The sequence below is a fragment of the Chionomys nivalis genome, chromosome 8 (assembly GCF_950005125.1).
Source record: "Chionomys nivalis chromosome 8, mChiNiv1.1, whole genome shotgun sequence".
Lineage (NCBI taxonomy): Eukaryota > Metazoa > Chordata > Mammalia > Rodentia > Cricetidae > Chionomys > Chionomys nivalis.
Genome location: NC_080093.1, coordinates 76,874,925 through 76,888,543, shown reverse-complemented (window position 1 = coordinate 76,888,543; position 13,619 = coordinate 76,874,925). Strand labels below are relative to the sequence as shown.

The 13,619-nt window shown below is 45.6% G+C and overlaps 2 protein-coding genes across 2 annotated transcripts in view; both read right to left on the bottom strand.

Moving 5' to 3' along the window:
- Positions 1-2,509: 2,509 nt before the first annotated feature.
- Positions 2,510-13,619, bottom strand: part of Dnah3 (dynein axonemal heavy chain 3) — a 168,277-nt gene continuing 157,167 nt past the window's right edge. Inside the window, exons 56-61 of the mRNA XM_057777629.1 lie at positions 12,593-12,747; positions 10,820-10,987; positions 9,392-9,534; positions 6,995-7,199; positions 4,717-4,854; positions 2,510-2,863 (exon numbers count right to left, since the gene is read on the bottom strand). Coding sequence (XP_057633612.1) covers positions 2,510-2,863; positions 4,717-4,854; positions 6,995-7,199; positions 9,392-9,534; positions 10,820-10,987; positions 12,593-12,747 — 1,163 coding nt within the window. The remainder of the gene's footprint in view (positions 2,864-4,716; positions 4,855-6,994; positions 7,200-9,391; positions 9,535-10,819; positions 10,988-12,592; positions 12,748-13,619) is intronic.
- On the bottom strand, positions 5,526-6,202 carry LOC130879308 (60S ribosomal protein L19-like). The gene has a single exon (XM_057777630.1). It carries the CDS (start codon positions 6,187-6,189, stop codon positions 5,599-5,601), a length of 591 nt encoding a protein of 196 aa, XP_057633613.1. The 5' UTR covers positions 6,190-6,202; the 3' UTR covers positions 5,526-5,598.

Genomic DNA, 13,619 nt, shown 5'->3' with positions numbered 1-13,619 from the left:
TCTTAATTAAATAACTTGAAGTGGAAAGATATTCCTTTTGAGGTGGGAAGATCCACCTTTAATCTGGGCCACACCTTCTTGTAGCAGCCTATGTAGAAGGACATGGAAGAAGGAAGCTTTTACTCTTTGCCTGCTTGCCCTCACTCTTGATTTGCTGGTTTTAGAGCCTACGTCTTTGGGATTCTAGCATGTACTGAAAACCATCTGAGACAGCCATCCAGCTTCATAGATTGAACAGCTACTGGATTCTCAGACTTTCCTTTCATAGACAGTCATTGTTGGGCTAGCTGACCCACAGCTTGTAAGCCGCTCTAATAAATACACACAGATGTGGATTTATTATATACAGAGAGAGACTAATTCATTCTATCAGTGTTGTTCCTCTAGAGATCCCTAACTAATACACTAGGTTTGCCTGATGTCATCTGCTACCTATTTATAAGCAGAGCTTATTGCTTCTCGATGAGTTGAATTCTAACCATCTTTGCCCAAGACTCTAGCCTCCAATTCACTATGATTTCTGAAGGACATTTTCCCTTTCCCAGGAGGAAACATAATTACCACATTGACCCCAACTGAAAGTGACCTCAAATTTAGGGCAATCTTTGTTTTCAAAGTAGAGGAAATATTTTACATTTCAAAAATATCATCCATCTTGCAAAAACATTCTGCCCCTTGACCCTTGAGGAATGAGACAGTCCTTGCCTCTCTCAGCTTTTTGGCGCTGAATGAAGTTGGAGTTGGATAACTATAATTAAGATTCATTTGTTCTCTTAGCAGTCCCTTGTGTCAGCTCTTCTGCAGCCTGCAGTATGGCTGAGCTACCCTCCCAAGAGTTATGGGTTTGGGTCCTAACCATCTTACTGTCTCACATGACTGTATTATTTGGAATGATACAGACCTAGCTATCAGTTCATTCTGATTTATCTACATATTGGCAAAGATTATATTTCTTTCCTTAAAAATCCCTTTAGTGACCTACTTTGAGTAGGAGTGTACTTTCTCACTGTCTCTATTACGATACATATACTCTTTCTGGGCACTTGGCTAGCTTGCTCATCTCAGAATTTGCTTGGCACCATGAAGAAATTGAAATTAGAGTCTTCTGGAATACCTTTATTTCATTCTCAGAGGCTCGCCACATTCAGGAAAAGTCACAGGGCCTGAATCAAGGCATTTGTTTCTAGCAAAGAGGCAGGAAAGCCACACCGTACAACCTACATCTGCTCCACTCTGCACACCCCGAATAAAACCACTTAGAGCCTAAAGCTACATGAGAGAGTCAGGGAAGAATATCAGGAATCTGATGTTTTTGTCTCTTTCTGGAAGGAAACTAGGGATGGAAATTCCTTGGACACAGTCATGCGGCTGGAACTAGTCTCTTCCAACTCGTTGGCGCGGAGGCAGCAAGTGGCAGTGGAACAGACATGGATTCAAGAGCCAGGGAACCTCCACCTGGCTGTGCAGTGCGGAAGAGCTGTGTTATTCTTAGGCAGGCACTTTCCTCTTCCCTGAGCAACCAGGTGGTGGGGACAATTATTCCCAGTGCACAGGAGTGAGCAAATTAGTCAAAGGCGTGGGCACAAAACCTGCACATGATAGGCAAACAACAAATAGGCTACTCTCACCTCTCCAGGATGAAGTTAGCCCATCCATGTGACTGATAGAGAAGCGGCTGAAGCTTAGCCAGGAACTGTAGTTCTGTGCGGGTGTTCACCTAGAGTGATTGAGGCCATGGGCTCAATCCTTGGCACCAAGCAGTAGCTGAACTTCTACCACGGACTGACTGGAACCTAATTAGCACCACTAAAGTAGAAGCGATGATAATCCTTACCACCTAAGGTTGTTGTAGGAGATGTGGTTAAAATATAGCAAGTGAAGCCTGGAGTGGCTCAGTGGTTAAGAGCGCTTGTTGCTCCCGCAGAGGACCTGGGTTCCTTCTCAGCACCTCACATAGCAGCTCTCAACTGTTTGCCAGTCCATTTCCAGAGATCTAATGCCCTCTTCTGACCTCCTTGGGCACCTGAACTCACATGTGCATACCCACATTCAGACACGCCCACACAAAATAGTCTTAAGATATACCAAGAGCCTTGAAAAAAATGTTCAAGCCCTTCCAAATCTCTGACAGGGCCTTGATGGCTGTGCAAGTGACTGAAATTGTGTGACAGTCACAGCCAAACCCAAGGTAAATAATAATAATAATATAATAATAATAAGTCTAAGCAAGCTTAAGTCAAATGACCAAAAGTTTAGGTGGATGTTCCAATGTAGTAAGTATCTGATATCTGATTTGGAGGAATTACCTATCTTCTGGTTTCTGCAGCCAAAAAAAGGTAACAATAATAATGATAATAACCTGCTTTGTAGGGCTGCTATGAAATTTCCGGCTCCATTGATGTAATTATTGCATCATCATCACCTTTGTACTACACGACTCAAGAAAGAAAGGCTATATTCTAATGGAGAATAAAATGCCGTTTACTCTCAATTTTAAGACCCCCTGCTGTCAGTTATCCAGCTGGCACAATGAAGCCACGCCTCGGTTTATCCAGTGTTTCTGGGGCATGTCTGTCGGAAGTTCAATGGAGAGGACATAGTTAGTAGAGTGGCCGGTGGTCGAGAGGGTCCCTCTCCGCGCACTTGTCTTATACACTGGACACACATAAATGTCTTGATGCAAGAACGAGGCACTATCCCCAGGCTTCAGCCAAACGATGGGTAAGGGGTCATAGAGGATTTTGGGGAGAGATTCTCCAATCTGCATCGTTTTCCTGTCCCAACGGGCACCTTCGAGGAAAAGACCTTTGATGTAGGCCCCGTCTTCTGGGCTATTCTCCATAGCTGTTTCTTGTGTGGTTACCTGAAAGAATGGCAGCAAGCTGTGAGTCTCATAACCACCTCCTAGTTTCCTTACACGTGGTAATAACAAGAACTGCCTAGCTGCCAGGTCCAGCTCTACCAAGAACTGGGGCATCTGTGATGAATCTTATCAGCTGTGAGCCAAGTTTGGTTCCTAGGCAGCTTCCTGCTGTTCTATATGGTGGGCACAGAGAATGCAATAAAGTTAGGAGTCAGGAGGCCGCTCCTATTTACTTTGTGACCTTACACAATTGCTTCTCCCTTTTGGAAACTAAATATAGAAAATGCATGGTTAGATTTTGAATCAGGGGCAAGTTGATAAATCAGTTCTGGGGTGAGAGGTGAAGTAGAGGAATAAATTTTTGATGTACTTTTTAAAAAACTAGTTTCTGTGGTTTAAATCCTTGCCCCAACTGAGAACCAGCTCCTAAAATACCTGAACATGCAAAGGGATGGCTCTGAGGAGTCGGTGTGCTGGATAGTTAAATGTCAATCATGCCTCAGAGGGGTTGCTACATTGGGCTGGCCTGTGAGCATGTCTGTGAGGGACTCTATTGTCTTCATAGTGGTGGGAAGGCCACTGAACGCATGCAGCACCGTTTCATGGGCTGGGTCCTGGACTGTAGAGAAAGCTTCAAACTCAGAGGTCTTCCTGCCTCTGCCTCCCAAGTGTTGGAATTAGTTTGAGGTCAGCCTGGTCTACAGAGTGAGTTCCAGGACAGCCAGGGATACACAGAGAAACCCTGTTTGGGGACGGGGGGAAGGGCAGTGGAGGATCTGAGTACTAGCAAGCAGGCCAGGATCCACATATTTTTCTCTGCCCTTGACTGTGGGTGCGCTGCTATCAGAGGTGCTTAACCTGTGGGCTTCCACCCCTTTGGAGGGCCAAACATCCCTTTCACAGGGGTCACCCAAGACCATCAGAAAACACAGATATTTACATTATGATTCATAACTAGCAAAATTGCGGTCTAAGGTAGCAAAAAAAATAATTCTATGGTTGGGGGTCACCACAACCTGAGGAACTGTGTTAGAGCATCGCAGCATTAGGAAGCTTGAGAGCCACTGTCTTTAAGTTCCTGCCTTGACTTCCTCCAGTAATGCACTAGAACTTGGAACTGTGAGCCAATCAACCCTTCCTCCGCAAAGCCTGCCTTGCTTGGGGTGTTTTGTCACAGTGACAGCAGTGACAGAGAGGTGATTCCTCGGAGTCCTTGTAGAGCAGAAAGTGGTCCAAGGACAGTAGGGAGTGATAGAGATCATAATGGACCAGAGGTTCACAAGCTCCATTTGTCATCATTCTAAATCCAACTGTAATGGTTTTTGTTGTGAATGGAATGCTTTTTCCATTTCTAGGGCCTATCTAAGGACATTAGCATTCTTCCAAGTGAGGATGCTGAACTGGCGGGGGAGACTTTCATTTTCTTGACATGATAGTGACAGAATTTCCCTTTGGAAAAAATATGTATTTGTTATTGCAAAGTGTGTGTGTGTGTGTGTGCGCGCGCGTGCGTGTGTGTATCAAAGGCCAACTCTGCAGAGTCGGTTCTCTCCTCTCACATCCATTTGGTCTCCAGGAATCAAGCTCAGGCTACCAGGCTTGCACGTAAGCCCCTTTGTCTGCTGAGCCATCTCCCTGGCACCAAATTCCCTTCTCTTTGCACCGGGACAGAGGCTTGGGAGTGCTGTAATCGTGTCAAAAATAGCTTCTGGAGCCACCGTAAGTCATGCTAAACTCTTTGCTTGTTCCACTTCCAAAGCATTTGTCCCTCCACACAAACATGTATTTGCAGGTAGACGGAATCATTATCTTAGGCTGATCCCCTGAGCTGTCCCGGTTCGCAAGATCCCTACCTCAAATTCAAATCCGATGTGGTCAATGGGGATGGTGTATTTCCTGGCATAATTCTGAGAAACTCCCGTCAAGAAAGACTGTGTAAAGTAGAATCCAGAGATCCAAAAGACCACAGGGGGGCCTTTAAGGATCCATTCCTATAGAATCAATAGAAATCAAAACTGAGAATCTTCAATGCATCAATAATAGGTTAAAACAAGGTAAGCATGGGATGAGAGAGATGACTCAGAGATTAAGAGCGCTTGATGCCCTTGCATAGGACCAGACTTTAATTTCCAACACCCATGTCAGGCAACTCACAGCCATCTCTCGGGATCCAGTTCCATCTTCCAGCACCTGTACACACATGTGCATAACAGACAAACAGCACACACATGTGTATAACACACACACACGCACAAGTATTAAATCTGGTTTTTCCTTTTCTTTCTTCAAGACATTTCTCTGTGTAGCCCAGGCTATCCTGAACTCACTCTGTAGACCAGACTGGCCTTGAACTCAGAGACCCACCTGCCTCTACCTCCCAAATATGGGAATTAAAGGCATGTGCCCCACTTCCTGGCAAAATTTTATGTGTATGGGGGTTTTGACTGCATGTATATCTATGTGTGTCCCACACATATGTGACTGGTGCTTCAGGAGACCAGAGAAGGTGTCAGATTCCCTGGTACTGGAGTAACTGACAATATGAACCACTGTGTGGGGGCTACGAATCAAATGTGGGTCCCCTGGGAGAGCAATTGGTGTTCCAAACCTCTGAACCATCTCTCTAGCCCAATAGAATACATCTTTTTTTTTTTTTTTTTAAGGGTTGTTTTATTTTAATGACTGATCCACCTGAGGTCACAGGCAGCCCACTATGTACAGACTCTAGGGAAGTTCTATTTCTTGGTCTCTTCCTCCTTGGACAGAGTCTTGATGATCTCCTCCTTTTTGGCCTGGAGGCGCTCCTCCCGGCGCTTTCTTGCTTCCTTGGTCTTAGACCTGCGAGCCTCAGCCTGGTCAGCCAGGAGCTTCTTACGGGCCTTGTCTGCCTTCAGCTTGTGGATGTGCTCCATGAGAATCCGCTTGTTTTTGAAGACATTCCCTTTGACCTTCAGGTAAAGGCTGTGATACATATGGCGGTCAATCTTCTTGGATTCACGGTATCTCCTGAGGAGGCGGCGCAGGATCCGCATTCTTCTCATCCAGGTCACCTTCTCGGGCATTCGGGCATTGGCAGTACCCTTCTGCTTTCCTATGCCCATATGCCTGCCCTTCGGTCGAGCCAAAGTGTTTTTCCGGCAGCGAGCCCGGGAATGGACAGTCACAGGCTTCCGGATGATCAGCCCATCTTTGATCAGCTTCCGGATCTGCTGACGGGAGTTGGCATTGGCGATTTCATTAGTCTGGTTGGGGTCCAACCAGACCTTCTTTTTACCACAGCGCAGGACGCTAGAGGCAAGCCTCTTCTGTAGCCTGAGCATACTCATGGCTGCGGACGCAGCAGCGAAAGGCAATAGAATACATCTTAAAAGAACTAAGAGGAGCATGGAAATGAGCCTCACAAAAAAATATTTTTTTTCTGTTTTTTTTTTTTTTTTTTTTTTTTTTTGAAGCAAAGAGTTCTCTTGGTTTAACTTACTCTTCCCCTCTTCTGAAATGAAGGTACAAACAAAGTGTTTCTGCTCTAAACGTGGGTCCAAAGCTGATCCTGGGAACTCGAGCAGGGCAATCCATGTCGCCTCTGTACTGAGCAACATCAGCCACCCCCATAGTGGCCATGCAGTGACGCTGGTCTTCGACATTTCTCCGAACAAACATCTAGACTTATCCACCCCACCCCTGCCAGTCTGGTCTTTTTTGTTTGTTGGTTTTTCTTTATTTTTCCCTTTCTAGAGATTGAATTGAGACCTCACAAATGCTAAGCAAGTGTTCTACCATAGAGCTATAACCCAGCCCCAATGTGTAAAAAAATTCAATGTCTGTATCAGTTCAAAAAATTTCATATTACTAGATAGTTTAAATAAGTATATCCATTGGCCAGTTGTACCCATAGTCCTCCAGCTTGTGACATTTTTTTCTAGTTTTTACTCCTACCTTTATAGATAATACCTCCAAGGAAGGACTTGGAAAAGCCTCTCCCTCCCCACTGACCCAGCTCTGGAAAGGCCAGTCCCAAATACCCAACCCAGGATTCTACACAGCTGCCAACCCTCCTCCCCAACTGCTACCTCAGAATGTCATCTCCACCTGACTGAGCACCCCAGGTAGCCAATTCCCCAGACTCCCCGGTACCTGGAAGAAGGCCAGACGGGCCAATAGGTCAGCCACGTAGCCCCCCAGTGGCTTCAGTGATGGGTAGGACTTGGCTGCCCACATGGCTGGCACTTTCCCCACAAGCATACTACTGAAGACATCCTCCAGCTCTGAGGACATTAGGACTTGTCCTTTGATGGCACGGCCAAGATCAATAAGGCTTCTACGAACCACTTTGGTCAGCCTGCAAGGATAAAGGAGCAGGCTGAGCCCAGCTTTGCAGGGGTCCCTTCTGCTCAAGCGCACCAAATGTGCTCCTTTTATCGTGCCCCCCTTTCAAAGGTCAATGATACAGAGGAAAATGCCATCATCCGCAACATTGCCACCTAAAAATAACTTCAATGTATGCCTTTCTTGTTTTCTTTAGAAACACAAATCATGTTTTTAATGAAGTCATTCTGTATTACCTTTTAGGAATCTGTCTTTGGTTCTTAGCACATTGTGTCTTGTCTCAGCCTCTCAAGTGCTGGAATTGCAGGCATGTAGCACTACGACATAGTTCTAAGTTGTCCTGCTGCTGTTTTGTGTGTATGTGATGCATACCCATGAGTGTGAATGTGACTCTGGGTGTCTTCTCCTAGTCCTCTCCACCTTATATTTTTGAGCCAGGGTGTCTCACTGAACCTGGGGCTCAATGATTGCTTAGACCTGTGCTGGGATTACAGCTGTCCATCACCAGGCCCAGCTTCTGTGGTACTGGGAATCCAAACACAGGTCCGCACGCTGGCACAGAAAGCACTGAGCTATCTCCCCAGCCCCTAAATTATCCTTTTTGTTTGTTTGTTTTTTCGTTTTGCTTTTTTTTTTTTTTGAGAAAGGATTTTCTGTAACCACCCTGGCTGTCCTAGAATTTGTAGACCAAGCTGGCTAAATATTCCTTTTCAATGACTGTACAGCATTCTATTATTTCTAAGCTGGGCATGGGGGTACACACCTTTAATTCATGGACTCAGGAGGCAGAGGCAGGTGAATCTCTATGAGCTCAAAGCCAGCCTGGTCTACATAGTGATTTCCAGGCAACCAAGGCTACAAAGTGAGATACTGAAGGGGGTAGAGAAAGAGAGAAAGAGGGAGAGAGGGAGGGGAGAGAGAGACGAGGGGGGGGAGGGAACAAGGAAAGAAAGAAAGACTATTCGTAGGTTGTTGTCATTTACAAACAACATTGCCAGAAAAATCCATTTAAATATGCTTTTGTGCAAATTTCTAATTACTCTCTTAGTAATAGGCTTTTGATAAAGAGTACCCATGGTTTAGGACTTTTAATCCAATTGCCAAAGTTGTCCTTTATACAAACTATGAGGCGTATACCTGAGAAAGGGCAACTAAAGGGCAGCTTGCAAGTGGGCAAGACCACCTGCCTCTTTCTGACCTCTCCATTCTGAGACCTGGCTCAGCCCAGAGGAGTTTAGTTGAGTGTAAAAAAGAAACAAAAAGCAAAAGCCTGCCACCATGACTAGCTTGTCGAATCTCAACCCAGCAGGCAAGAGTATGAGCAAATGCTGAGTTTCATAGCAGGAGGGAGTCATGGGTCAGATCAGATGCATGAGCTTGCCTAGGATGCAAGAGACGAACTATTGCCTGAGGGACTGTACCACCGTCTATAGTACACCTGAAAGACGCAATTACTGCTTTCCTATTGTCCTGTTCTTGCAGCTATAACCTCTGCTAGGCTCAAGGTTTTAGTACCTAAGGAATACTTGCCCCAGAAGACACAAGTCACAGACCCATGAATCAGAAGCTAAACTGTCGCCTAACCATTTTGGAATTCCCCTGCCACTGGCTGGATGCATGGAAATGGGGAATATGGAAGGATTCTATAATCCTACTGAAAATGGGGGTTTGTTGTGGTCCTGTCCTCTGCCGTTGGGAACAGCCACTGATAGGGCCAGTGAAGATCCTGGCAGTCGTTAAAGAGTGGCCCTGGTGGTCACTGAAACACGAAAGGGAAGGCACTAGAGCTGGTGTCTAGATCAATGAGGATTTAGCTCATCTCGCTGAGTCTTCTCATCTGTAAAGTAGTGGTTGAAATGAATGATGTCATATCACACTCATTGTGCACAGTTCTAATGAGAGCTCTGAATAGTGTTTGGAGCCATACCTGACATTAGAGGCTTGTTCAAAAGAGCTCTGATGCCTTCTTCCATTATTAGCTATGCTTAGTATTGGATTTGAACTTGATAGAGTCACGGGAATGATGAAGAGAGGAGTCGGAGTGATTTAATACATGATCAACAATGCTGAGGTCACTCTGTTTTACAGCTCTCCCCTTGGGAAGGACAAACAGCTGTCCCTGCACAGCGCTATCTTATCAAGTGTCCTTAGTTACTACTGCACAGGCTCCCGCTTTCAAGAGTCAAGCAAGATCATTGGGCCCACCTGTTGAATCTGATGAGCTCCTGCCTTAGGACAGTATTCATAGACTCCTTATAGACCACGGGGTACATCTTCATTACCTCTTCCAGGTTAAAGTCACTAGGAAGCTTGGACAGTATATCCTGGGCCAGCTCTTCAACCACTTCCTTTAAGTGCAGACAAGAGAGAGCGAATGAGAAGTAACGCCAGCAGACAGGGTACTTTATTTAGGGACATTTGATGTAAGCATTGGCCCTTCCTAGCTTAAGGGCAGCATAGACCGCTGACCCCTTCAAGGTCACCCGTAGTAAGAATCCCCCACAGCTCCCATAGTTGGGAACTCTTTCTCAATACCAGGGGCACTTGGGAAGGCAGTAGGTCAAGCTTTACTGTTGAGCAAGACAAGCCTGTGGCACTGGGATTAGCCAAGTAGGGAAGGGAACAAACACCCAAAGGACAGACCGTGAATATGACAGAGCCTCATAGCTACTCCACCCAGTGGGACTGGTTTGCTGAAAAGCAGTTCTTCCCCTACCCCTGTATTCGGACACCGACAAGGCTGGTGACCATTCCCATTCCCCCTTAGAGTAAATGAACCCAGTTAGCGATGTCAAACCCGGCACGTGTTGGATGAGGCAGCTCAGAAGGAGAGGAGGGGGAGGGGGGAGCAGGGGGGAGATTGAGAGATTCATCGAGTCAGACAAGAGACACAGTTAGATCTGAGTCTGGTTCTTCCACTGATTTTATGAAGGGCGTGAAGCCGGCTGGTCACTTCTCTCAAGGTTCCCTGGAGAGAAGGTTTCGTTTTATTTTGTTTTTTGTCACTTATACTCGGAGTATCATAGTGCTGGCCAGTGTACGCACTGGGATTGCTAGAACAACTGTGGTTGTCTCCAGAGCCCAGAATAAACAATCGTCAATTCCATGGTGGGAAAATTACTCTTTTCAAGTTTTGATGTCTTTCTCTTTCCATTCCTTTCGAACAGAAGGTCTCAGATGGGTGCTAATTTGACAGTTCTCTAACCCTCATGGGTCCCTCCCTCCCTTCAGCCAGAAGCCAGCTCTAGGACTTCGACTAGCAATGCCACTCAGGAAGAACCTACAACATAGTTTGTCTTCTTCTCTTCCTTTTCTTCTGTCCCAGTCACAACTTAATGGAAATTATATTAGGTCTCCACTTACGGTTTTACTTACAATTGTTAAAATAAATATTTCTAAACAAAAGTACATTTAGTAATGGGGGTATATGATATAAAAAAAAAACATGAACTTTTTTTTTTTTTTACAGAAATAATCAGAATTTTGGAAACTCCTTTTGTGTTCTGTAATTGAGTACCTGGCAGTAGGCCGAAATGCCTTTTCCCAGAGATCTATGCCAAGGCCTCCATGTTGCTGCCTTTTGGCTTACCACACACACAGTCTCAAAGGCCTGCTAGATGGAAGCCTGGTTACCTGAGGGGACTTTCCACTCCCTCCCGACTGTCTCGGCAGGGTCAACAGCACTCCTTGGAAGAGTTGGTTGGTTTCCTGGTTGTCCTTGGTGATGTCAGCATTCTCATGGAGCCCGAATACTTCCGGGTGTGCTGTGATGGGGAGGGTCCTGAGGTACTCAATGTAGGACTAGAAAGGAAATCTTCAGTTGGTATTAGGGTAGGGGTGACTCTGCATGGCTGAGCCCATCTCAAAAAGAAACCACATTATTTCAGTGGCACTGCCTTCACTTCCCAGCCAGGACGGCTGAGCAAACCCTGGGCTATTCCTCCTACAGTGTCCTGGACAGTCTCAGAGCAGGCAGGCTTGATGTTCTCCTCCCAATTTGGCCTTCTCTCTGTCCCTAAGAAACTGACTTTACAGTTACATAGATCTGAGTTTGGATCCTAGTTCACCTACAACCCCAATTCCATTATCTCTAAGTAGGGAGACAGACAAGCTCATAAAGAAGGCTCCTAGCAGGGAGGGAGGGTCTTTTGCATCCTCCCTCCACAGTTCCTGTGTTCACATCTCCTCTTCTTTCCTTATCTGGTTGTTCTGTCCTTCCTCTTTAGCCATTGTTTTTTAAAGAAAGGGTCCTAGCTATAATCCTGCTTTGGTGTACCGAGGGCTGGGGTTATGGCTTTGCACCACCGTGCCCGCCCAGCTTTTCTGTTGTCGCCTTTCGGGGGGCACTGCTTTATCTTATTTTAGTTTCTTCTTTTTGTTAGCGTACTATTTTTTCACTTATTTGGAAATCTCACATAAACACCCCAGTCACCCTCACCTTCCATTCCTCCCAGCCCCTCCCATCCTTTTTACCTCCACCCCCCGCAAAAAAAAAATAGATTTTAAAAAAGTTCAGTTTGTATTGTCCACATAATCACTGGAACGTGGTCAAGTTCTCAGTGGTCAGCCCCCCAAAGAAAAGTAAGTCCCTCCACACCCACACCCCCACTGGTAACCATCAGTTGTGGAGAGCTACACCCCAGCATCCCTAGCCCAGTTTTCAAGAGTTCTCCTTGATGGCTTCCTATCTAGACTGCTACCCTTTCTTGGGGTGAGGTGGGGGCAGGGGTTGCCACAGAAGCCCTCTATATCTCTCCTCAACTGCTGTTGTTACCTTTCCAATCCTTATTTGATCTGCATTTATCAACATGTTCACTACTAAGGCTTTACCTTCGTGTGTGTGTGTGTGTACATGTGCATGTTTGTATGTGAGTACAGGCATGTATGTGCCATGGAGTGCATATGGAGGTCAGACAACAATCTTGGGTGTTGGTCCTCATTTCCACCTTCCTTGAGTCAGAGTCTCTTGTTCTAATCACTGTCCATCAGGCTAGCTGGCTCACAGGCTTCCAGGGATCTTCCTGTCTCTGTCTCCATCCTGCCCTATGTGTGCTGGGACTGTAGGTCTATGTACACTTGCGTATGTAGATTCTGGATGATCCAAACTCTGATCCTTACACTTGTGTGTCAATCTCTTTATCCACCGAGTATCTCCCAGTCCCCACAAGCCTTCAACTTAACTGTCCCCCCCCCCACACTATTCCAGATAGAATCCATATCTTAAAGACCCTATCTGCCCCAAATACCCAACATTCATTAAACAACATCATCTCTCCTGAAGGCTCCCTGGAATAGTAGGAACAGATTATGGACCTAAATAAGCCCAAGGCTGAATAAGCTGGGCTTTCCATGGAAATTCTGTAGGCTCTAGCTATAGTCTGAGGGCAAAGAGAGAGCATCCTTTACCTGGTAGGTGCCATAGGGAGGGATGTAGTATGTGTCTCCAGGAACAATGTAGTAGCGATCCGTTTGAATTTCCTTACAGTAGAATGTGGACAGGAGGGACAGCAGGAGACGCCTGTCTTTGTCATCAGTCACTCTGCCCCCATAATTACATTCCCCTGGGGACAACATCAGCAGAAGGAGCTGAGCACAGGGACAGCTGTCATGAACTTACACATTAGTTTCGAGCAGCGGTTTCTTTTAGCCAAGCATCCCTATTTTAGCACAGGTGGTCCAAGGACACAGGGTTGCTGACACCATACCCAGCATGGCTGGAAAGGCTTTTTGTGTATTATAGCAGTTATCAAAAGTAATACACATTCCCCATATTGAGAATTAGGAAAGAGAGTCTATCTGGAGGAAACTGATATAATTATCAAAAATTTTACCAAAGATAATTATTCATTTTAAAGAATCCAGACAATTCCCCCTGAGTATTTACATATGTGTATATATGAAATACGATTAAAACCGTATTTCCGGAAGGCTCTGGAATGAGACAGTCATGAGTTCTAATTCCATTTTGACACTACTAGGTTAGAAGCAATGACCTGGAGGGCCCAGTTTATAAAGCTGTGGATAAGAAGAGGTGGCCCTTACACATACATACTTCAGAAAGACATTATCTTCTACACATACTCTTTTGAGGTCTGACTTTCTCAACTCCTCATCATTCTATGGGACCTGGATTTTGTACTCAGATTTATATATATCATTCATCAGGGATGGTGGCACAGGCCTTTGATCCCAGAATTTGGGAGACAGAAGCAGGTGGATCTCTAAGTTCAAGGCCAGTCTGGTCTACATTATGAATTCCAGGACAGCCAGCATTACGCAGAGAGATTGTGTCTCAAACACACACACACACACACACACACACACACACACACACACGTACAAGTGTACCCAGAAAGGTGGGCTCATTCCAAGCTCATCCATCTCAGGAAAGGAAAATTAGAATGAAGTTAAAGGGGGGGAACGTAAGCAGCCT

Coding starts and splice junctions, on each gene's coding strand:
- LOC130879308 (XM_057777630.1), bottom strand. CDS start 6,189: ATGAGTATGCTCAGGCTACAGAAGAGGCTTGCCTCTAGCGTCCTGCGC.